The sequence below is a fragment of the Serinus canaria genome, chromosome 1A (genome assembly GCF_022539315.1).
Source record: "Serinus canaria isolate serCan28SL12 chromosome 1A, serCan2020, whole genome shotgun sequence".
NCBI classification, from domain to species: Eukaryota; Metazoa; Chordata; class Aves; order Passeriformes; family Fringillidae; genus Serinus; species Serinus canaria.
Window position 1 is genome coordinate 71,729,568 of NC_066314.1, and position 26,295 is coordinate 71,755,862.

The 26,295-nt window shown below is 41.2% G+C and overlaps 1 protein-coding gene and 1 long non-coding RNA gene across 2 annotated transcripts in view; both read right to left on the reverse strand.

Moving 5' to 3' along the window:
* Positions 1-413: 413 nt before the first annotated feature.
* On the reverse strand, positions 414-7,188 carry LOC127061095 (uncharacterized). The gene is made up of 5 exons (XR_007780547.1): positions 6,934-7,188; positions 4,972-5,914; positions 3,901-4,006; positions 2,641-3,246; positions 414-844 (listed from the first exon to the last, which is right to left on the reverse strand). It is a non-coding gene; the product is annotated as an uncharacterized LOC127061095 (long non-coding RNA).
* Positions 7,189-9,814: 2,626 nt separating this feature from the next.
* Positions 9,815-26,295, reverse strand: part of ETNK1 (ethanolamine kinase 1) — a 29,211-nt gene continuing 12,730 nt past the window's right edge. The window contains exons 5-8 of the mRNA XM_009095184.4: positions 21,202-21,285; positions 19,655-19,815; positions 17,619-17,692; positions 9,815-16,576 (exon numbers count right to left, since the gene is read on the reverse strand). Coding sequence (XP_009093432.1) covers positions 16,504-16,576; positions 17,619-17,692; positions 19,655-19,815; positions 21,202-21,285 — 392 coding nt within the window. The 3' untranslated portion in view covers positions 9,815-16,503. The remainder of the gene's footprint in view (positions 16,577-17,618; positions 17,693-19,654; positions 19,816-21,201; positions 21,286-26,295) is intronic.

The window sequence follows — 26,295 nt, forward strand, 5'->3', positions numbered from 1 at the left end:
GATAGACTGAACTGAAAATGTCCTCTGAGCAACTTTTCACAAGGGCAGATAGTGGTAGGACACGGGGAAGAGTTTTAAGCTAAAAGAGGAGAGATTTAGGTTAGATGTCAGAAAGAAATTCCTTACTCAGAGTGTAGGGAGGTACTGAAAGAGTTTACCCAGACATCTGCTTCATCCCTGGAAGTGCCCAAGGCCAGGCTGGATGGAGCTCTGAGCAACTTGGTTTAGTGGGAGGTGTTCCTGCCCAGGGCATGGGGGTGGAACGAGATGATCTTAAAGGTCTCAGCCAACCCAGACCATTCTGTGTTTCCATGATTTGTAACTCCTCTCTTCTGTGCCCATCTGGAAATACCAGTTCTGCTCCTGCACTGCCCAGAGACCTTAGGGAGCACCTGGCAGACTTTCTATTTAGAATTAATTCTGTATTACTGTTTCACACATTTTTGCTCTCCTTGGACAGGTTCAACAGGCTTGAAGGCAGCAGAAGCACTGTTTCTGAAAATCCAGCTGACAGATAACTGTGGTCTCCACAGGCTGCCTGCTGGGCCCTCTCTGATGCAGCAATGAACAGAACAGTGCTGTAAAAGCCTGGCTGCTGGACAGCATTCTCCTGATAAGCTTCTCCCAAAGAAAAGAAGAAAATTGCACATACCTGTCATGTTGCAGTGAGGATAAAGCACAGAGCGAGCAATAAAGAAGTTCATATGTTTAATGCTTCTTGCTTACACTTCTCTGCTTATATTTCCTCAGTATCTCTTGCTACATGACTGCTGGTTTTGTTTGGGTTGAATATTTTCCTAATTCTCTTTCACTCCTTGCTTTTTTGAATTTGGTAGGTATTGCTCTGGGACACAAAGTAAGCAGGAAATCTTGTGAGGCATCTTTTTATCTAGTTCTGTGAAATGCAGTTTGAAAAGCAGAACCTGTGTCCTCTTTAGATAGAGGAGCCAAAGAAATGGTACTGTGCATTTATAAACGGCAGAGCTTGTCACTAAGCCCATGTATTCTGCTACCAGCACTGAATATGCTGCCTTAACCACAAAAATCCAGCCCCTGTCTCAGGATCTGTAAGCACCTGAATCCCATCACTTCTCCTGTTCTATCAGTGCTCTTTACTGTCTGAGTGCTGTAAGCAAAGCATCTTCCTCATGCACCACTGGCATTAAAGGTCCTTGAGGAAAAGTTGGGTTCTCTGTCAAAAATGTGATTTACTGAATTTGCATGGGGGATATAAATAAAGTTTAGTAAAATTCTCTTCCTGAAGCAAAAGAGCATCGAGGTCAGTCATTGCTACTGTTGCTCTGCAGTGCTAATGAGAGAAAATGCAGTAATTTTTAGTCACTTGGAACATGACTCAGAATAAGAGACTGACAATCTACTGATTAGGAGTTGTTAATTTAATTAAGGAGTCACTTAATGATTTAATGGTACTTTAGATCTAAGTATCTAAGCCTGCAGAAATTTTAGGAACGCTGTAAGCTTTTGTATTTCAAAAGCAGCTTGGGTTAAGATTATTTATCCTTCAGAGGTGACATCTCAGCTTTGCAGATGGAGAGAGGACTTGGAGTTCTAGAGAGATTAGTCACTGCCAGTGACAGCACCACTATACAATAAAAAAAGGATATTTTGGGCTATAATGGTACTGCTACACAGGGAGAGCAGCTCCACAGCTGAGGTAAAAGTTTGTTACTTTTAATGAAATATGTTGACACGGTAGGCAATGAAGTTATTTTTCTTAAATATTCTTTTGTCCAAAATTTCACACCATAAAGGTTTGGACGTGTACAAGCTGAAATACTGAAGCTGAAAATAGCATGCACAATGTTTTAACCAAATATTTCACCAGGCTGGATACTTAGTGGCTGTTATTAAAGAGTTTTAAAGTTTAATTGTACTTTGGAAATAAAGTTTTTCTTTTTAAAGAAAAAAACAAATCAAACACTTGCTAAAGAAAATATTTTTTGTTGAGAAAACCAAAACAGTAACAGATTTCAGTCTTGGTGCATGATAGAGAATTGAAAACAGACATTTTCCCTAGGAATGTCCATTTCATCAAATTTTCCAATTTGACCAAGCTGTTGTTTTTCTACACACAAGGTGGGGGAGGAGTTTCATGACCGTTTTTTGTATGACCTCTACTGTAATTGTGCCCACCTTTAGTTGGGTTACAGAGCTGCTGGCTGCCCCCACCCCATCAGGTTTAAGCTCTTGCTGGGAATCACAGAATAATTTGTGTTGGAAAGGACCTTAAAGATCATCTTGTTCCAAACCCCTGCCATGGCAGGGACACCTCCCACCATCCCAGGCTGCCCCAGCCCCATCCAGCCTGGCCCTGGGCACTGCCAGGGATGCAGGGGCAGCCACAGCTGCTCTGGGCACCTGTGCCAGGGCCTGCCCACCCTGCCAGGGAGGAATTCCTTCCCAATCTCCCACCCAAACCCGCTCCCTGTCAGTGTGAAGCCATTCCCCTTGTCCTGTCACCCCAGGCCCTTGAGAACAGTCTCTCTCCACGTTTCCTGTCAGCTCTCTTTGGGCCCTGCAAGGCCCCCAAGGTCACCCCAAAGCTTCTCCTGCCCAGGTGAGCAATGCCAGCTGTGCCAGCCTTCCCTCCCAGCAGAGCTGCTCCATCCCTCTGCTCACCTTGGTGCCTGCTCTGGGCTCCTGCAGCAGCTCCAGCTCCTCCTGTGCTGGCCCAGTCCTGCAGGTGAGATCTCACCTGAGGGCAGAGGGGCAGAACCCCCAGGCTCAGCCCAGCAGGGCACAACCAGGGCACCTCTCACCCTGCAGCACCCTCAGCTCCTTCTCCCAGGGCTGCTCCAGCTGCCCATTCCCCAGCCTGGCTCAACCATGGAAAGGCTTCCCTTGGGGCTTGTTTGTGACTTTTTACTGGTTTTAGAGCAGCTCTCTTGCACCACAGCTTGACACAAGCAAGGGTTTCCTTCACACGTTTCTTAGTGAGCAGATGCCTTCAGCTCTGCAGTGTAAAATCTTCAGTCAGCTCCTAACTCCACTCGGTCATTCACAAAGCCACCCACTCCAAGGGCAGGTTCTAGATTGCCTCTCATGCCCTCACTGTGATTTTCCAGGTTCTTGTGTGGCAGGAAAGCTGTTCCATGAGGAGCTTTGCCCAGCCATCCGTGCAGCAGCAGGAGAGGTCTCTGGGGCTCTTGGGCACCAACCATGCCTGGCTCACCTCTTAACCACAACCCTTCAAGTTGAAGAACTCCAAAAACACAACTTGAATTGCTAAAAATTAAGAAAAAGAACAACAAAAACTTTAAAATTCATATTATTCCAATTTTGAATACCCAAAATGAGCTCACTTTAGTAGGCGGAGCAATGTTATTATTGAAACTAAACCACTGTTCCTGCTTATCGTTTGCAGAGTGGGTGTTGAATAGATCAAGATTGCAAACTTACCTTGTGGAAAATTCAGGGCTGTGGAGAGGGGCTGAAAAGGTTTCCAAATCAGAGCAAAACCTTGTGACTTCAAAATTCAGTAATGGATTAAAATTTGCTTTCAATTTAATTTAGAACAGTGAACATATTTCCAATAATTCATTTGGATAATGTTTATCCATCTCATTTGAGCATCTCTTATGTGAAATATGATGTGTTAGCTGGTGTATTTAATATGAAACATGTTAAAGATAATTTAATATAGAATGAAAATGAAATGAAAACATGATAAATCCAAAACAATTTTATCTTGTATCAAAAAATGTTTTGATATTATTAAAATAAATCAAGAAAGTAAAAATGAAATGTTTTGACTTTTCCTTGTTAAAAATATTTGTCAAAATTGACACGTTCTTGCAAAACATTTGGACTTTGACAAACAGAATTCTTTTTACAGAAGAATTGTTTTGCTGAGCTCTAATTAAAAACTGGCTAACTCACAGATCTCAAAAAATAGGTGTCAGTGGTGAATTATTACTGGGAGTCAATCTGTGATGAAAGGGAATAGTTCATCAGCCAGAGCCACTTCATATTCGGACCTGAGATCCTGAAATAAATACAAAAACACTTCTGAAAGGTTTCTGGGTGCTGAAGAGCACAGCAGAGCCACCAGGGCCATGAGAGTGGGATGGGATCTCTTTGGGAGACCTGTGACTCAAATATCAGCTCTTTCAAGCCAGGGAAGTCCAGACCCTGCCTTGTCAGGACAGGACCAAGGGGTTTTAATGGATAAACAAGTGAGCAGTGAGGGAGAGCTGGGAGCAACAAGCAAGATACGGAGAGAGACCAGTGAGGAAGGTGGATCTGCTCTGACACCAACAGCTTCAGCTGGGAGAGTGGAAAAAACCCTGAGGAAAGGACAAGTCAGTCAGAGCCCTCTGTCATTTCACCCATCAAAGACTGAAAAGTGATGGGGGAAAATGAGGATAAAAGGTTACTGGGGGTTCTTTAGGGACAGAGTTTAAAAAAGGAGTTTAAAGCAGACAAGTTCAGAGGAAAAATGAAGCAACTTCTTTTACTGGTGACAGTAGAAACATGGTAATTATCAACATGATAAACTCATCATTTCAGGATCTATAAATCAAAACTTTACTGAAAGCACAAGTTACTTTGGTTCAACCTAGGAGAAGAAGGGGGGAAATTATCTAACCTGAGTCACAGAAAAGAACAGAATAAGTGATTTTTTAAATATCCACTACATTTATAATCTATGGGAGTCTACACATCAATTATTTGAACGTGGTGAGTAATCTGAAGATAGCCAAGATTTTTTAACTGAATCAAATTATGCCAAAAATCAGGAATTTATTATCAATGCTGTCAACAGTTGTTGAAAGTGGATGATTGGATTAAAAACACTGTCCTGGACATGGTTTCACAAAATTCTTTCTAACTCAAAATTTTGGTACTAAATCTAATGAGACTGAGCTTTTAACCTTCATTTCAGGAATAGAAAAAGAGATCTAGAATGACTGCCCTGGTGGCAGGGAGACACAGAGGCAAGAGAGATACCTGCTTTCCTTCCTGATTCAGAGCTTCCCCGGTGCCTCCTCCACTGCCCAAGGCCTCAGGATATTTTCAGCAAACAGAACAATTCTGTAGAAACATTTCACTCTCCGCAAGCACCGTTTCATCAGGAGAGAAATTAAAACTTGATCAATATAATATCAGTGTTTAATTCCTGCTCGTGCTACAAAACTAACTGGGTTTGCAATTCATATTTCTATTATGTTCTTCTCTACATGTAAAATGGGAATCTGAGCTTCTCCCACCTTTATATCCATGGGTGGGAGAGTTTCTCTCTCCCTGTGTGGGCATACTTACACACAAAGTAAGAAGCACATCAGCTCATTTGTAACATAGGTGATGCTTGTCCTTCTACTTCTCTCTTTTAAAAAATACAGCCAACAGCCAGGAAGTGCAAGTCAGAGATTTTATCTGCCATCCGTGGCTATATTTCAATAAAATATGGATTTGAAGAAATGAATTTCTTGTATGCCATGTGTTTCTTTGCAGAACAATGTGACAGTGGGATAACATTTTGCAATTTCAGATCGTTTCCCATGGCAAGGAAATTACATTTGCCAGCCAGCTGGTTTCTTTAACTGCACTGAAGGTACACATGATGGATACTGGTTAGAGTGGGAGACAGAAGCCCTGCTCACTCCAGCTCAACAGCAAGCACTCTGGGAAAGGTTCAGCTGAGAGCAAACCAGCTCCTGGAACCAGAGCTGGCATCTGCTTGCCACTCTCTTCAATATCTCCTCCCCTCCACTTGGCTGCTCCCTCTCTTTTCATGTCCCTGTTTTTAAACCCTCCACTGTCTCCCCATGTGAGCGCACCTTTTCATTAATCCTTTTTTTTCACCACCTGTCCCCTAAATCTTTCCTTGCCTTTCTCTTCCACAGTGGTAGCTCCTCTTCCCATCAGGGAAACACATTCTTCTTTCTGACCCCTGCAAATAAAGATCCCATATTTCAATGTATGAATATGCCTTGATGCTATTGTTAATATTGTTCACTGTGATCTATTAAGAAATGACTTGCACCCAGTGCTCTAGTTGAGGTGACAAGGTGGTGGTTGGTCAAAGTTTGGTCTTTTCCAACCTCAGTGATTCTGTGGTTCCATGATTTTACTCTTTGCCCTAATACAGCTCTACCTCAGACAACTCCTGTTTTAACCACAAACATTAGCATTCACATAGGTCAAGATCAGAGTAAAACATTTCCTTGGTCTAGTGCATAGGATATAGAAAACAGTTTTTCCTTGTACAGAATTATTAGACAATTTCATTCATTTTCTTTGGTTTAATCTGTTTCTGAAAACTTGCTTCTAGTCAGCAACTGCAGTGAGAGACTGCATCTTTTGGTCAGACACAGAGTCACAGATCCACAAAGGTGGGAAAAGACCTCCAAGACCACGGAGTTCCCTTTTGGCTGAGCTCCTCCTTCTCAATAAACCACAAGTGCCTCGTGGAGTCGCCTCTAGAGCCCTTCCAGGATGATGACTCCAGCACTTCCCTTGGCAGCCCATGGCAGGGCTGGACAACCCTCTGGTGAAGAAACTCTTCCTGCTGTCCAAGCTGAACCTGTCCTGGCTCACTGGAGCCATGCTCCTGTCCTGTGGCTTCCTGCCTGGCAGGAGCTGCGAGTCCCCAGGACACACACCAAGGAAAAGCTTTGCTTTCCTCTACAGCTCTACCAGTCTGGCTCCTGCATGGCAGCAGAACTTGCAGAGGTGGGTGAATTAAGTCAGCTCTGCTTTATGCAGAAGAAGCATCAAGAAGCTTGAGTTTGGTGCAGATAAAACACTGCCACTTGCTCCTTGCCAGAATTGACAGGTGTGCTGGGACAGCCAGGAATCCGCTGCTCCTCCTGTAGCTTCTCAGCACAACCTGTTGCACAACCCAAGAGAGTTAAGATCAGCCAGTAGACCCCTAGACATCATTTTTCCAAACTTATTTTCAAGTTTTACCTTCAAAGCTTCACTGAATTCTGTGCTAGGAGCCAGGGGAGCCCAGTGAATCCACGTGCAGAGGCTGGATCAACACTGCAGCTCAGAGCAACTTCAGAGCTCTCACATTGTCACCCCAGCCCAGAGAAAAGTGGAGCAGCAGCTGCTCACAAGCTCAAGCTTCAGCACAACTTTCAGAGAGTAGCTTAAGTATTTAAAAGGTCAAATAAAAGTTTTGTGTCTCCCTCTCTCCTCAGTCTTTTCTTGTTACTTCACTGATGAAATCTGGGGAGGACATGCTGCTGTTGTTATAGTGCAACAGGATTGGCAAAGCCCCACTTTAGAAAAGTGTAGGTTGTAGCATGCATGACTAATGATTAATGATGCTCATTAAAAAATGAAGTTCTGATGAAATTCATTAATGCTTGGCTTGAGTCTTGCTAACAGTTATGCAACATTAAGAGCAAGGCAATTACAGATCTTGGCTGCAACTCATTGAGAGATAAAAGAATACCCTTTTTCCTGTTTAACTCAATGCATGACATGCTGCACTACAGAAAAGAGCTGTCTTGAAAAGGCCTCTCCAACAATGAGACACAGCCTGCAGCTCCATTGCCACCTGCGGGTTAGTGCTGGAGTCTGTCCTCCTGCTTTATTTCCCACAGCACAGGGGAAAAAGTGTCCACAGAAAAGAAGGAAAAGCCATGGTTCTAACTCACCCTGGGGATGTGCTGAGGCCCAAGCAGCAGGCCTCGGCCAGAGCTGACTTACAAGATGGACCCTGGGCAATCCGTGGCTGACACCACCAGTATTATTTAGCTAAAAATACATGACTGAGATGCTGAAGCTATCTGTTTAACACCAAACTGACTGCTTTAGAAACTTTCACATAACCTTGTGCAGTTATCTGCCAGAAACGTAGCATTTCAAGACTCTTCCCCAGCCGACATGAACAGAGACTTGGTTGTAGGGTATTTTATGGGAAACCCGCTGGCCAAGGCAGGGCCCTGGCCAAGCCCTGGTCCCTGCTGCTGGGAAGTGTGCCATCAGAGCCAGGAGTTTCTGGGATAAAATATAATCAAGCCACTTGGACTTGCTGACTTGTGCCTATAAACGCTGGGCCCACTTTTGGGGTGACTTTGGAGACCTCTCCTCTGTGTAGGATTTCCCCAGTTGCCAGGAAGGGCTCTCCAGGTCCTCGCTGTGAAATGGGGCTCCCAGGGACTGTGGGCTCTGCATGATGGTGGAGTATTTAGGCCATTGGTGATGTATCTATCTCTCTCAATCACTACTCTTTCTCTTCTACAGTAATGATTAGGTGCATTACCTTTCTTACTTTTGCTTGCTGCTAAAGCCAAGCATGTAGTTTTATTAGATGTATCATTTTACTTTTGCGTTGCCTTAAAAGTCACAGTAAAATAAAACCACTCTTTCCATTGGTGTCTGTGTCCTTTAAATCACCCCCATCAACTGGCAGAACACCTGGTAAGCCAGAAAATACTTTCAAGTAGCCATTACCTTTGGCCTCAGGAGAGCACTTTTACTTCTACAGTTTTATACAGTGATCCTTTCAGACTCCAAAAAATCTAAAAACCAAATGAGCAATGCTATTCTAATCAGCACAGCAAGAGACTGAGGTAAGGGTAAACTCCCTAGTGGTTGTAGGGAATATTAACAAGGGATGGGAAGGAAACATATATAGATATAATCATTGTATCTATTAACAACGTATTCATGTCAAATATATTAGCCTATAATCCTATCTACATCCTAAATAACTCAAATCAACTTTGTATTGTTATTAAGATTAAAGGTGCTATTTTGAATTCAAGCAGGAAAACTCCTGGGAGTGCATTCTTTATACAGCTGACATTTAAGTATCCTAGGCATTGGAGTCCACCACACATGCCATTGTTTTCCCTCCTATTTTATGTCTGTACTATGCTCTTTATCTAAAGAAGAATTAATAACTTACTCAGGACCATATTTTCTGTATTGGCCTCAAAAACTTCTTCATTACTTCCCATGGACAACTTCCATCTCAGTCTGAGCTTACTCTGAATATTCTGGCCAAACTGTGAATGGAGGATTTTTATTTAGGGAAGAAAAGAAAGATTGCAGGTTACCCTGGATTAATTCACCAGCGCAGGTCTCCTTTCCACTGCAAGCACAAGAGTGAACAATGATTAGCCACAGCTTAGCCCTCCCTGTGGCACTGTGAGGATTTGAGCAGTGCATGCCAGAGAAACACCCATCTGGGGCTCTAAGCAGCAATTCAGCAGGGACAGTAACCCCAGAAACCCAGCCACATTAGTTCCTATTAAATTGAAATCACAGGAGGCTTGAAGGAATCCTAGAAGATCATCCAGTTCCAACTCCCTGCCATGGGCAGGGACACATTCTACCCTCCCAGGCTGCTCAGAGCCTGGCCTTGAGCACATGGCAGCTGATCCACAAGCAAGCATCCAACCCAGTGCCACTGGCACTGGATGCAGAGCTTATTTCCAGCATCATGGGTCAGCCTATAAAATGGTCCCCCAGAGGTAAAGCAGCACTTATGAGGCACAAATTGAACTCCAGTGCAGCCCTAACTCTGCATGCTTTCCTACTTTACCTCGTTGGCAGTGATCCCTCCTGACACCCACATTCCACATAATTCCTGTCTCCCATGTTACATTTCAGCAGACAATGACCAAGCCTGTTGAACATGCAAAGCTGTTAACAATTAACTTGGTGCAAGGCAAATTCTGGCTCAAATTATTTCTTTTTAGCTGCATTGTCAATCCCATGGAGAGGTATGCATTTGGACACAAGTCAAAACCCTTCAAGAGCTCTTGGCTATTCTGTACCAAGAGTTCTCAAACCTGGGCAAAGCAAAATCACCACAATATATACCAACAGCGCCATTAGAAACCAACTTTATTGTTGCACTTTGAAATTATTTACACAATATAAATCTCTTTGAAAGGTACATTACTTCATTTAATCAGTGGTAGAAGGCCTTAGAATAGTTTCAATCACATTTAGCTCAAAAGAAATACAATTCACTCCAATGAATAGATGATGCACCTAAACACCACAACACACAAGAGGCATGGGGACTCTTTGGGGGGATGACAGTGCTAGAGGATGACAAAGGCTCTTTTATAAATTGAGCTCAGTTTACTCACAGGACACGAGTGGACTTGTGTTTAAAAGAACACCGAAAAATCCGCAGTAACAAAGAAAATGACACAAAAGGAATATATTCCTCATATGCTGTGGCCCTGTGTCTGCAAGTGTTCAGAGGGTTTTAGTGAAGAGGCTCAGAACCAAGGGCTCTAACTTGAAGCCACACCTCAAAGATTGGGCACCTCCTCCGTGCTGAGACTATCCAAAGCACTTGTGCACAAACAGCAGCATTAACTACCACACTGTGATACAAAATGGTACATGGAAACTTGCTACAAAATAAAAGAACTCTTTCACACACTGAAGGCTGAACACTTATTTTCTCATAACACTTAGGAATTACTACTACCAAAAATTTAGAAACACATACTTTTTCTCCAGTTCGTGCTGTATTTTATCCATTTTATACGATATTTTTTACATTTCTCTTCCAGGGTCTCTTTCATCTTGCATTTTGTACGGGTCTCTACGTGGGGAAAAAATCCAAACCACTTAATAGAGGAAAAACAATTGCAATGCCACAAAAATAGGCTGGTGTAGCATTTAGCATCAAAGATGGCTTGCTAGATTTCAAGTAATTTGTTTTCCTTTCCTTCTGATTTCCATGAAGTTTCCCTCTGTGCCCCCTCTCTACAAACACCAACCCAAAGACATTGGGGAAGTCCATGAACTAAACTCTGCAGCAGAGGGAACTGTGATAGCAGCTTGACAACTTCAGAAGGCTGCAGCAACAGAGTGTGAAACCTTGAACCAAACCTTTGGTCATCTGGTCAAGTCTGGCCATCTAAGGTCCCAGTGGTCTTCAGGGCCATGCCTGTCAGTTTTCTGACATTTCCCAATAAAAAACCCTTTATGAATGAATTCTGTGCAGAGCACCATCCACACTATTAAATACACAGAAAAGCCCAAACCACAATGTATTGCAAACTAATCAGCTACAAAGGTGCTTCCTTTTTTATAAATGATTTTTTGAACAGTCTCTTCCCTCTCTCCACAGGTTGACTGGTTTCCTAATTACATAATCTCTACAGATCAGACCTGTAAAAGTCCCTTAAAAAGAAAAACATTTTAAAATCAAACAAGGCCTTATCCACTGTCTCAGCGCTTCACCTGGATGGAGCACCTCCTTACAACGAGCCTGTGCAAACATTTCACACGTTTTCCTTCCCACTGAAGGTCTCTAAGCCACAAAGTCTGGTTTAATCCAACACATGCATCTGGAGTGGTGTGATTTCTCACTGTTGAGAGCCCCTCTCCTAAAGATCCTGTGTCTGGTTAACAGACCATCTACCCTGCACAAGCTCAAAGGGCTTGGTTTTTCCTATCTTTCACAGCTATTGAAAACAATCAGTTTGCCACTCACAGTCATAAAGAGGGAGGAAAAATCATCTGCAAGACTGCTCCACATCAGCCTTGCATTCCCTTAAGGGGTGAAAAAATGCTTTCTGCTCCACTACTATGATTACAACCTGCTGGGTGGGAAAGATGACAGTAGATAGTTGCCAAGTGCAGCAGTTTAGCAATCTTAACACACAACAGATAACAAAAAACCATGAAAACAAGGAACACACAAGCACCTGAAACAGACACGTGAGACATGCTCAACCTGCTCTGCTAACTAGAACAGGCACTGCCCCAAACAAGAGATCACAGCGTCACTGCAGTTTGAAACAAAGTTTTCTTTCATCAAAAAGTTACCCAATTTTAAGATTTCTTTTGGTATCAGTAACAAAAGAGTATTTGAAAGCTTTTGTTACCTGCCAAAGGCTTTAAAAAAATCTGAGCTTCATTCTGAAACAAACTTGACCCTTTATAATTTGCCCTTGTTCTTAAACCATGAGAGTAAACAAGCATATTCAATACCTTGCTACAGCAAAAACTTGAGATTCCAAGTGAGTGATTTCCTTTGACTTACATTTAAGCCCATCCCTCCTCTTGACTAGCACTTCTTGGATAAACTCACTTCCCAGGACCTTTGTAACCTCAAGTGTCACCACAGGTAAGGCTGAGAGGTTGTACAAACTGCACCAAGGTCAATTTGTCAGATGGAGAGCAAGATTTGCAAACCAGAATTTTACAGCTGAGGTATTTAACACACCAGTGAGAAGAAGAAACTAAGAGCTTGAAGGACACCGTGGAGTTCATAACAGACAATGAAAGGCAACAGTGATGAAACACAGTCAGGGAAAAAACTAACCTTTGTTATGTCTGTGTTTCCAAGGTTAAAGGCCTCTTCAGAAAGGGACTTCTTACACAAAAAAAATCTGATGAGAAGTCATGCACTGACAAAGCAGAAGGTAATTTTAGTCCAAAAGGAAATAGTGATAAGCCAAGTATGGAAAGAAGATTTTAGACTCATGTTTACGCTAAAAGTAGGATTGTGGGCACAAGGAGGAGGGGGAAGGAACACACAGAGAAAATATCTCAGCTATAAGTTTTAAATACTCTATAGCTCTAATGTTGAGGTAACTTAATTCACAGAACTCTTGAGTGATTTGGGCATTCAGGATAAGCACAAGTTAGCAACTAATCCTATTAGAAGGCTACATCCACCAAAAGCATTTGAGGGACTCTCACAGCTACCTCAGTCAGGGTCCCCATGGGAGCACACACTTCAGGAGTGCTTCAATCCAACACCCTTAGTTTAGAAGTCAAGAGCATTCAAGAATTTATAGGAGATGTTTGGAAGTTTAAAGAAACAATTTTAACAGCTTTCCCTATCCCACTGGTACTGCAGACACCTCTGACACATGGTTTGCCCTATTATTAGAACAGATTTTCTCTTAATCTAAGTACTGTATAGATCTCTTCATTCCCAGAATCATTCCCAAGAGCAAGATTTCAAAAAAGCTAAGGGGGGGAAAAGACACTGGGTGTCCAAGGCTATAAATGGATATCTTAATGTGAAAGTATTGTGCTGCGTTATAAATCAATTTAACAAAAGAAGTCTGCACAGAGTTAGATTTCTTCTTTACAACAAGATTTCTACAAAATAGGAGAGAATACAATGCAATACACAAATCCATAAATGCAAGATAGAGTACAATTCACACTAATTTACAAATGGTTATTTACACTGTTGTATATACATGTACAGTCAGACCTGGTTAATGCAAATTTCACATCCTTTTCAAAAGCAAATCAACAAGTGTCAATGAAGGTATTTAAAATTATATGACAGGAGACTAGTGACCATTCAGAAAGCTTTAGTGCTTGAGTGACCTAAGAAATTAGGTCTGGATTAGCCAGATCTGACTGCAGAAATGAGAAGGAAAAAAAAAAAATCACACTATTCTGCTTTACAAAAGCAACCAGGCCACTACAGTCTATTGACTTGATGCTATTTCTGCAAGAATGCCCAGATTAATGATCCTCTTTATATTTACAATATAGCTTTAACTACAGCAAGAATTATTAATTTTGGCATTCACGCCCTTAGCTTAACAAAGGCAACAGAGTATCTTCTTGGCAAGTCACAGTCAAAACTACTACAGGATGTTTCTAGAGCTCAGTCATTTTTTGTCCTCCTTCCAGTATCTTCATGTTGCTAATACAGAGACCAAGATAAATTAAGTGAAACAAGTACATGTTTTCTAGTACCTAACTTACATTCAGAATGTCCTGTATTCACAGTTTCAAGCTACCTTACCATCTGCAATGCAAATTACTACTTCCAAGTGAATGCACCGGTAGATATTCCTCAGGAAACGAGGATATCAGAGTGCTACTGGCTCAAAGGGATGAGGAACAAGGCTCAAGGCAGCTGGCATTGCATTTTGGGAGATGCTTTACAGTATTTCCTCAGAGCTGATCACAAATGGATTTAACCTGCACTTCTCTTGAGAGAAAGCTGATGCAGAGCAGTGCTGAAGTGAATTCCAACGTGCAAACTTAAAGCCTTGACCAGTACTGCAAAGTCCACCACTGTAACCTGTGACAGTCCTTGTGCTCCTTCAAAGTGGCTCAGGAAAAGCTGCGACTGTTTGCTACCTGCTTCAAAGTGCTTTCACAGGATTCACTCCACAAGGATGAGACTGAGCTGCACTCAGGAAAAGCTTTGGTTCTGCGGAAGCAAACTTCCACTCCTGCAGTTATTGCTACTTGAGCTATACAAACACAATACTACTGACAAAAATTACAGTAACTCCAAACCTAAGTCGTACTGGTACCTGAAAAGGGAATGTGTTTTGCCAGCCATTGGGAAACTTAGGATCTGTCAGCTGTTGGATTTCCCAAGACCAAATGAACTTCACAGCCCTCTTTCAAAATATTTCATAAATACAAAGCAACACTGTCAGAAATAAAGCCATTGCTTGGAAGAAAATAGCAACAAAGAGTTCAAAAATCTTTAGCAATCTTAGTTCCAAGGACATCTTGCTGAACTAAAAGGAAATACAAGACAGCAGGGTATTATTCATCAAATGTCAGCCAAGTCCATAGGGAGAAAGTACAGAAGATTAAGGACGACTTCAGTGCCTTCATGAGCTCTAGCAACATCCTTGATAACTGCTACAAAGTAAATGATAAATGTCTATTTAAGCTATTTGTTTCAAATCAAAGAGAGTTTATCCAGTATAGTAGCCTCCAGCTAATGAAACAGGTTACCTCATTTCAAGTTACAAAAAAACTCCCAGCTCTCCCATCTCATTTTTTAAAGATTTTTAAGATTTTGACTGAATAAAAATAAAATGCAAACATTCATAGATTAATATAAAGAAGAGGAAAAAACTCCTAAACGGTGCTTTTGTAAAACAACATAATACCATTGGAAATGGTCTTTATTGGTGAAGATTTTTCATTCACATGAGTTTTCTTTGTCCTGAATCACTCCAAGCTCTTGTAAAGCACATGTGTGTGTATGTGTGTACATGCTATACACACATACACACACTGCCGTGTGCCATAAAGCAATTCTGAATAAATATCTTTGCTGGAGTCTGTACAACAGACTCCCCACCCAAGTTTGTGTTTGCATGTGCTCGTGCACACGCACAGACTTTGTACACGTGGGCACTTATGTGACCAAAGTGCAAAGTTTTTCAGAGTATCATCAGAGTCTGCCTAGCCCCAAACCACATTGCTGGGCTTGAGCTTTCTGCTGTGGGTTCCTTCCCATCTCCTGCCCCCCAACCCCACCCTCCCTTTCACAGTTAAAGCCTCTTTTCCACACAAACTTATGCATTGTTCCATTAGGTAAACATTTTCTTTTCAGTTAACATTTTGTAATCCAGACCATTCTTGGTATAAAAGCTTTAAGAAATGAAATGTGTGAGATGATCAAAGCCTCACTGCCAAAGTCATACACTTTTCCACAACGTCCTTCACATTGGAGGCTTTGAAAAGAAATTTGCTGACAGAAAAAAAAAAGAACCACCAGACATACCAGAACCACAACTACAGGGCCAGGCATTTAAGACTTGAGAGTCCAAGGTTAAAAGGGGACAAAGCAGAAAGTTGTCATCGATACGGGAGCCGTGAGCCGGTGTCTTGCTCCCAGTGCCACAGGAGCTCTGCTCTCCTATCTCGGGTCCAACAGTCCCTTCTGCCACCGGAGCACAACAGATACAGACAGCAGAGTTCAAATCCAGAATCAAGTTGCAAAAAGGAAGAGAGATTTGGAGTAGTGGTGCTTTGATTCTAAGAGGACACGTAACAAACAAGCAGCTTTCCCACGGAAGCTGGGGATGGCAGGCTGTCCGCCCAACACCAGCCGTTGGTACAATATCCTTAGAGAATCTTGTGGTCACAGAAATTCAACATTTCTACAGCCCAATCCAGGCCAAAAAAATTAAAATGTTATTTATCATTTCAACAAGCTGCTTGATTCTTGTGCAAAAAAAAAGTACCATCCTATGGAAAGCTACATTTATAAAAAAAGGGGGGAAATAAAGATCATCCAAACCCTTCTCCCTAGCTATACCACACTAGAGAGCTCACAAGTCTATTGCCACTCCTTTTGCTCATAGGCCTCTAAAAGAACAATTGTCTCTGACATGTCTTCTTCAGAATAAGTGAATGCAACTTCAATAAAATAAGTTGTTAAACGAATCCTTTGGAACAACTTCACTGTCTGCACCCAACTTTAACACAAACTGATGAAAGCAGCAACGGAATCATGTTAAACGTATAATAAATAATTCACATACAACATATGTTAAATTACAAAGAAGGATTAAATTGCCATTTCTACAACTTTTTATAGATTTAGCAAGTTTCTAATCCGTTTTATATCAACAGCAGTACGTATGTTCTTCATAATAAATTTAACATTGAAGGACTGTCTAGAGGCATTATTTATAAAGCAAGAACCACCAAGTGAGCATTACAGCACTTCAACAAATGTTTAGCTTTTTTTCCAGTATCTGTTCTCAGAAAAGATTCAGGGGTTGTCTATCCACTTGGTAAGGGTCCTCCTCTTCATTACTCAGGAAGAGTTAACACCATGACCTCCAGTTTCATTTTGAAATACTGGTTAAACCGAACAATTGCATACCTGGTCAAAGGGAAAGAGAGACATTCCAGTTAGGAATAGCTAACACTTCACATGACAACAACCATACTAAGGAGGACTAGTCAAACTGACCCTTAGCAGCTGCCAAAGGAAGAAATTAGGAACAGAGCAATGCTATTATGGAACTTCTTCTCTACCACCCCCCAGTCGCAGCTTGCAGAAGAGATGCAGCTGCAGGATTATCCAGGGTGGAGGTTTAGCGTTTGACTGCTCGGGAAGGACTGCCCAGCAGGAGCCATGCCGGGAACTGGATCCCTTCGGTCACTACAGAAGGGCCGAGGCTGGCAAGGGCTGGGGATCGCTGGTGCTCGCACTCCCTCTAGCAGGCACTGCCCGGCACTGCAGCCAATCGGCCTCCCCACGATAATGACATTACAGCCCACGAAACCGGCTTGGGGCAAAGCAGCCTCCGGGGGGGCCTTCTGACAGGTAAAATGATCAACTCTAGCACCTTCCCGGTCCTCAATGGAGAAATTAATTCCTCTGCTTGTTGCCATGAATGACCATTTTAAAACGGCCAAAGACACAGATATCTACCTGAAACAGAACTTCACATTCATTGGTGGTACAAAGACTCTTTAAAACAAGAATAGCAACTTCCAGGATCAATATTCCATGCAATAAGTAATCGAGCTCTCTTGTGCTATATCCTTGACTCTCACTGTTGGAAGTGTAGGTCTTGCACCTGACAGACAGCACACCTTACTGACCACCTTGCCTTTTATGCCTTTGTCTCCCGAACAAAAAACACTCGATTCCCAAAAAACATTATGTTCCTTGCCTTGTAAACGTGTTTGAGCCCAGGGGCACATAATTTAGAGAACTTTCAGCAACAAAAAACACTGACAGACAGCTTTTACTGCCTTGTTCTCCCTTACAAATGAAGAGTTTTATTGTATGATCACAGAGGTCAGGTGTGTTGCTCAGATCTCAGTTTCTGATAGCTGGGGTGTTGGACTAAATGGCCCCACAAGTCCCTTCCACCCTCTAGTATTCCATGATTGTACACAGCAAACACACTTACCCTAGAAAATCAAAATCAATGGTGGAATATTTGGCTTGAATTAGAGCCCACAATCCCCAAAAGAAGTGTGAAGCCTGAAAGAAAAAAAAAATTAGCACCAAAAAATTAACCTTATCTTAAAACTAACATGTAAACATATTCTCAGGGACAAAACTTCATCTATAAGAGAACCTTCAAACACCCATCTTTTTGTAAAGTCATTTGATCTCTCTTTACCAAAGAGATTTATAAGTAGTATTACAGAATAAATTACTCACAAGCAGACAAGGAAATCCATTGGAGTCTAACTCCCTCCCCATGTTGAAAGCAGCAACAGATTGCTGCTTGTCAAGAGAAACAATGTCCCATTTATAACTACATCACCTATTAAGCAGATTGTTGTATGACTATATACACCATGCTAAGGAAATGCACAGAAATGTAACCACCACCTCTACTGCTGTAAATTTCTATTACTCCACATGTATTGAACTCCAGTGCAAACAGGAAATTCCTTTTGAATTTTCAATTACACCCTTAGACCTGTATAATTACACTCATTTTCACTGCTGGCTTGGACAGAGAGATGTAATGCTTTAGAAAAAGCTCCATTGCATCAGCATTTACACATATTTCTCCTCTGTTCCAGACTAACTTCCATCAGGAGTCCAGAGAAGTAGCCTGGAGGCCTCTGTTCACTTTCAGATTGAAAGTATGGATCGTATTAATGATAAATTAATCCCCCTCAAAATGAACACGTGATGGCCATAAGTGTGACAGTGTCCTGTGGAAGACACCTCTGAACAAACTTCCAACTTCAGTAGAGGACTGCTCATACTCATTACCTAAATGGCTTCCTGAAGCTTCCATGGAGCACCTGACCAGGAATTTAGTAGACATCCATGGACACACCTGAAAACACCTCAAAACAGCAGCTGATCTGTGCCCTTGTGAATCCTGTACCTCTGGTTCAGATCACCTGGCCAGAGGTGCAGTTCATCACTCTACATCAACATCCATGAACTTCCTGTCAAGTTTCCCCTTACCAAAGCTGCCCACATGAGCTGCCACAAGAGTCACAGGGTGTTTGTGCACCACAGGTATTCTACAGACAAATCCTGACCTGCTCTCTAAACACAACTCCATCCTCTTACACATGACTGTGGCTGCTGTTTGAAACTGACAAGAGTGCTATTTATTTTCAAACAGACCACCAGCCTGCAGAACTGCTGCTCTAAACACCCTAAATGAATGGGCCAGCTGAACTGGACAGTAACAACTAACATTTCAAAAGAATAGCAGCACACAAGCTGCTCCTTTTAAAGCTTGTTTAATAACCAGCTTCCTGTGAATTCTACTTCCTCACTGCAGCCAGTAGCTTTTGCCAGAAAACTCAGGGTATTTCAGTAACAGAGGTGTGCTTGAATCAGTAGGAAAGAGGACTAAAATAAGGCCAAGGTGGCTACTTGAGCCTTACTCCTCCTATGAATATTATTCTTCAGAAGAAAAGAGCATGCAAGCACTTTGGCTGTAACATCTCCTGTCACATCATCTAGGCAAAACAAGATCAGCAAGAGACTCTAGAGTGACCTACTTATCTGCAAAAGACAAAATAAATTAAATCCATATATTCTAGTTTAACAGAATGTTATAATCTTATTTTTTAAAAGGCTTTTAAAGCCTATATGTCTTCATGAAGCACTACCTTGTTCTGTCTTCTTACCACTACAAGCAAAAATTCAACAAAGACCCACCATAAACTGTGGCCAACTTAAACTTGCCAGGACAACAAACAGCCAACAGAAATCCTCACTCAAAGCTCAGCTCCTCATTTTCTGAATGTGCAGTGCCTCCTTCACTAGGAATATTCTACAGAGAATATTTAATAGGCAACAGAGAAGCAAGTTTCCATAGAACAGCAAAGTTTTATTTCTCATGGAAGTTTTCTTTACATGCCACTACATTCAAATTCAAGAAAATAGCAAGTACATTTGTTCAAAGACTATCAGATTTCTCTGCATCATTTAAAATATTATAATCAAGTGTTTGTTACTCACCAGTGCAAACTGATTGACTTGGACATAAAGAACTTCAACTTCTTTTTCACTGACTTCTGTGCCAAATCCTTTATATTCTTTGTAGGCCTCAAGGTAAGATCTCAGCCATTGCTCCTGTAATTTTCTGTTGGGATAAAGGCTGTAGTCTACTTCATTTACTCCTAGGAAAAAGACAAGAACACTATCAGAACCTTATGTTGCATAAAAAGACCATGAGAAACCCTTTAGTACTACCACTAGTAGTCCATTACTGTGCCAGTTCCCACCCCAACACACAGGCACAGACTGATGTGAACAAATAACCACAGTTTTACTTTAACCTCACCTTAAATTACATGCTGCCAACAATATCCCACATACAAATCAGAACGTTCTACACTACAGATTTATGTTTTCAGCCAGATAGAGTCTGCTTCTATGGTGGGATTCAGCACCTTGGGCTTTGAGAAAAAGTATTTGCTTTATGAAACAAAACCCCTCACAAATAGATCAAATATGCCATATTTTGTAGGAAAAGAGACTTGTATGCCACAACATCCAAATCCAGATGCATACCCAGTTATCACTGAGCCCACATCTGAAGAAAACTTCCTGTGAGTCTGCCTCTCTCCTCCCCAGGGCACTGGTAGAATTAGGAGCCCAGAACTCATTTTTATCCTGTTTTTCTTCCTATACTGGAGGTGCTTAGTCACAGGCTATAGGGAGTCTGCCAGGAGCCCCAAGCCTGGATCTCTGCTCACATCCATTATCACTCCAGTGGATTCAGGAATTCTCATTAATTTAACTTGCTTTCCAAATGTTTAAATTACCAACTATAGAACTCAAATTACCAAGCACACACTGTGATTTCTTCTTTTTTCTTCAAGTTACCTAAACTGAACACTTTTTTTAAAGCAACGAGTAGATTAAGGCTCTTCATTTCACCACGGTGTGCTTTCCATCTGCTCTGATCATTATGTAGGTTTTCCCTGCTGGCCCATGCTCTGAAGTTTACAGCATACACTTGAGGCCACGTCTCCCTTATGGACTAAGGGCAATGGGCACTTGCTGTAAAAAATTTGAACTAGTTAACAAATTAACCTAAAACCACCATATTCCTAAAATCCCACCTTTTCCCTATGACACAGTCTTAGCCTTTACCTCTTGTTTTAGGACAGGCCAAGTACTTGGTGCACACATTCAAAACCACCACCAAACACCGAATCCTGCCTTTTGGCACTGTGGAATCCCACAGGATATTGCCAACATGCACCCCCAGAGTGACATCCACAGTATTTCACCACAGTGGGCTGTGCCACCTCACAGGAGGACAGGGTGAAAGCTGTGAGTTCTGAACTAGTTATCTAACTATCAGAACTTAGCACATGATGTTTCCAGCTCTGGGTTAGAAGACCTGCAAAGGAAGGGCACAACTGGTCTGCAAAATGAGACAGCAGCACATCCTGAGCTGTAAGCATGTAACCAGATACACAAACAAAAAGAAGAATGAGTTTGTTGGGGTGTTTAGTAAAACCAGACAACTCTCACCTCAGAAACCCAATTCTTACCTGCAAATTCATTGAAGTGATTTCCAATGTCATAAGCCAGGTAGTTGTACCCAGAGTACTCATAGTCTATGAACTGCACATCACCTGTGTGAGAGACAACAGCAGCAACATTAGAGTCCACATCAAATCAAGCACCAGCCCTGATCCTTTGGTGTCCTTTGAACATTTTTGGAATAAGCAAACCACAAACCCATTTGTACCTAGTTGTGTACACTCAGACATTTCAGGGTAAAGCTGTGACTTCCACAATAGGAGATATTTAAGGGTAAATATTCAGCAAAGCTCTTGAATTTAGAGCTTACAATTCTCTCTGCTTCAAGTCTGAGTAGGAGAATTTCAATTTTAAATTCTACCACATGAGGGCCTCCCTTACTCTCAAAAAGAGAAGTACAGCAGCACATTCTTTCTTTAAACTTTATGTAGAAACAGCAGATCATTTTCTCCCTGACTAAAAAATAACAGTCCTGTTTATTTATCACACAAATGTGCAGCCCCAGTGGACTAACACATTGCAACATGCTGATACTTCCTGTTTCCTCTACCCCTCTTACAAAGCAAGATTACTCTAAACTGTTGCTTTTTTTAGGCTGGATTCAACTAGCCTCAAGAAACCATCAGACTAAGGTCACCAAAGCTACCAAACTATGCAGCATTGTGTAAACAAGGGCTGATCAAGCAGCAAAACACAGCCCTAAATGTTTCCAAATTATACTGACCTGCACTGAAGCTGGGGAAAATGCATTGAAGGTGCTCAAGAGTGTCTACAGCACACAGAACACTCAAAATGTAAATAAGATTGATCAGGTAAAACTAGAGCTCTTGTATTTTAAGGAAAACCAGTAAAAATACCAAAAACCAGGAAATTAAGCAATGGGTTAATGTAAGATCTGTTTGCACTAGAACATTAAGAAGTAAAACCTTACATTTCTCACTGCTACACTGAAATAAGTAATTTTCACCATTGTGCCCTTCTCCCTCTACTCTTTTATCACTACCTGTATTATTTAATTAACAAAGCACTCATTCTATTATAATGAAAAATCTTTTAACATGACTTAAAACTCTAGGCTAAAAAGAAAATCAGGAACAATGTTGAAATTAAGTACATTATGTATGTATTTCCTAGACTAAGGATTTTAAGCACCTAGTACACCACCTCCTTAAGATTTAGGAATATTGTACACCTCAAGTAAAACAGTTTCACCAATGTCCTGACCAAGTTAGCACAGAAGTTGGTTAGAAGTGTTCTTTACTATGCAGCTCATCTTTGCCACTCTTGAACTCCTACCACAATTATGTTTTCCACATGGACAAATCTTTTTGTCTAAGCACTTAAAATGGAAATAAAACTGTACAACACAAATATAATCACTTAGCCACAAATCCTCCAAGTCTGAGTTCACCCTTACCTCCATTGAAAGTGAGGCTTGCTAACCAAGGTCATGATGTTAAATCTTACTGTCACTGCTGAACTTGTGCTCTGCCTGACTGGCAGATTCCCAGCCTTGCTCTTGCCACTGGCTCCCCTGTGCTGCTTTTCACAGCACACACCTCTAAAGCCAGTTAAAATCCCAACCCTGGCTATTGTTCTGCTACACAGGTGATCTCCTGACCCCCTTCTGCCCCCCAGACATTTCATATCACTTGTCTTGAGAGGTTTTTTTCCTTCCTTCCTTACCTAAAATCCAAACACAGCAGGTGAAAGTCTGCTAGTAAAATATGGACATTAATACTTTAAATTTTTTATTAGCAGATTTCACCTAGAACATCCCTAGGTGGCATTATGAATTTTTAATTACATTTAAATAACTTACTTCCAGATATAAAGAATCTTACATAGAAGCAGAAATTGAAGCTAACAAGATATGGGTGGGGCTGTTGCCAGGCACTGTCCTCACAAAGCAGGAACAAGGACATACCCAGCCCTTGGGTAGCAGATGGAGAAAACTTGGCAAACCCCCAATTGATAAGACAAAAATTCAAAGCAAAAAAGCTTTGTATTTATACTGATCCATTTCAGACTCATACTACTGTGCAACTCAACCTTTTAAATTAATTTTTGCACAACTGCTCAAAATAAATGTGCACAGTTCTGTGGAACTGAAAGCAAAAGCTTTGATGTTTACTGCTTCAAAACTGTGCAACATAGATGTACTTATACATATAAGGACATACACACACATACATCTACCCTGATTTAGGAAAAGCAGAAGAAAGTCTGCAGTCATTGTTTAAATAATCAGAGTATTTTAAGATTTACTGCAGTTCATATGAGTAAGCCACTTCTAAAAGCTCTGGCTTACCTTACTGGCTTAGCAGGTAGCTGTTGTTTCAAGATTTCCAGAAGATATACAAATTGTATATCCCATCAATACTCCTGAGAGCAAGAGATGCTGGTCTCAGTGTATCTGTGCTTTACTGACATGAGAAAATTTGAAAACAAGTTCTCTGGAGGAGCTACAGCTATTGACAGAAATAGGCACGTCAAGAGTGGGGAATATTTCAAGCTGAAACACATTTCTTTTTTCCAGGCATCTCCTAGGGCAGACAACATGCAACACACCCCACAAAACCCAGAGGAAGGCCCAGAATTCACTGTATTCCATATCCCAGAAATGCACTTTTACATAGAGCAAGTAGCAATCAACAAAGCATCTGCTGGATCTCCTGAGGGATCTGACAGGTAGGACACCTCTCTTCCCAGCTGCTGTTCCTTTTCAATGTTTCACAGGGAAAGCATTTCCTTGCCAAGTTCAAAGACAAGGATCTGTGCTAGGAACACACTTGGAAATTCACAAACAGCCCACCCACCCAAAGGATAATTTTAGCTATAAATACCCGAAAGAGCTCTGCAAAACAAAACAGGTTTTTAGATCAAAACCAGAAGCCTTAAAAAAGCCTGCATCTTCAGAAGCACTGAGCACCCACACACTCCTACCAAGGATCACAGAAAACATTGGGTAGGCAGAGGGAATAAACAGAACAGAACTATCCATCTACCTACACACAACTCCCTGGCAGCTGATTTTCATATATGCAAAAAGAGCACACATGGAAACAGAAAACCAGTCTGATGCTGGATCTTGTTGAATAGCAAGTATTTGAGTACTCCTAAAATATCAGGTATTTTTGGAAATTCCCAGGCCACGCTGGGAAAAAAAAACCAAAAAAAACAACCACATTTAGGAGCATCAGAACACAAAGTCTATAAATAAGCAGCAGAAAGCTTCAAGCATATTTTGAATATTCTTGATGTCAAAACTGCAATAAAAAGCAACATGAAATACTGAACTATAACCTTCAAAGGGTAGATGACAGTGATAATTATAAGTTATGTAAAGTACCACTTGCAGATTTCCATATCCTGAGTGACTGAGAATGGACATTAACAAAACAGCAAGAGGCAGAGTTCTCTCAGCCACAGCAGGAACAAATTCAAGTCAGATGAGTGAGACTCCATTAAATGAAGTTAACACTCAACATGCTCTTCCAGGCTCATAAATAAGGACGGGAGACTGATTTTTCTTAGAAGCAATATGTGGCATGACTGTGATTTTTTCTTTCAACACTGAAAACTTTATGTGAATTTAATGCAGAGGACAAGTCTAAGGCAAAGCTCAGGAACAAGCCATAATTATTCATTCTGCATTGGACACAAGTCCTCGTACATCCTGACAGTCTGTAGCTTAAACATATCCCTCCAAACAGTAAATGTGCAAATTTGGCATTCAAAAACAAAATTATAAATACAGTATTACTGAAACAAATAAGTTATGTTTTCTTTGTGTCAGCTTCTGAAAAGCCAGACAATACTACCAGTTTTGCACAAATTTTAGTGAGGAATAGAGAAAAAATAAGGTAGTTAATCTAAAAAACCCATTTTCTCTTGTTTTGAGTTTAGGGTCACCAGGGCCTTTTGGACACACAGAGGCTTTTCTAGATGGAAGAGTGAATTTAGTCAGAGTATTGCATTCACCAAAAATGTTAACTACCTTCAGACAATTTGATGCCATGCCTAGTGGAGCACATCTGTTAAAAGATTACATTTTGTGCTCTTGCAAAATTTTCTTTTGTACCAAGAAAAGCTTTTGGTCTGCTAAACACAATTCCAGTTACACATGTTACTTTACAGTTAAGCTGAGCTTCCTGCTGATGCTCTGTAAAAAGTTTGCTATAAAAAACAGCTTCCAAATGTTACTTTACAGTTAAGCTGAGCTTCCTGCTGATGCTCTGTAAAAAGTTTGCTATAAAAAACAGCTTCCTATCTAGAGATGGCATTGAGGATTGGTTACTATGAAAATGGTCCCTGCTGTACCCAGATTGCACAGGTTTTACAACACAGTACATGTACAGTGTTCAAACATAAGTTTAATAATATATTTACTCCACATTTCCAAGTGTTTCCCCCAGCTGTTTACAGCCTGCTTGAAGCCTAAGTACTTTACAAACCTCCCTCTCCCCACCCAGTCTCCAAACCCTAAACACCCACACACTTGTTACTGTAGGATTGCTCACAAGGGATGCACTGCTTTTCCCCCATTCTGCTTACAAAAAGAAAAGCACACAGCATTTGTTTTCCCAATTAGGAGCTTCAAGCATATCAACCACAACAGGGAAATTTTTAAAGGAATTCCTCAGATCTTTTCCTTTTTGTTACATGCTTCTGCTATGAAAAGTGACTACAAAAATTACTTTTATCTCAGTGGGTCTGTTCTGGAATGCTAAAAGCCAAGGTAATTTCAGCACTAAAAAAACCCACATGGTAAAAGGAAATTTAGTTTTGGTACTACAGTATCACAACCCCAAGTGTGTAAGACCACAAGTCTTGTCTTATGCACACCTTTCATGCTTTCCCCCCCTTTCTCTTTTTAAGCAGAGCTATAATCCATCATTGAAACTCAGTAAAACCTCTCAAGCTTGGTACTGAATTCACAGAATTTAAAATCTATGTTACTAGCATTGTTAGGGTGCATATACACACAGAGGCATATATAACTTCAAGCAATTCCCTTCAAAGGGGGTATGACTCAGAGGGAAACTCGACACAAATCACCAAAAGAGTTTATTTCCTCAGTTCACGTGGTGATGGAGACA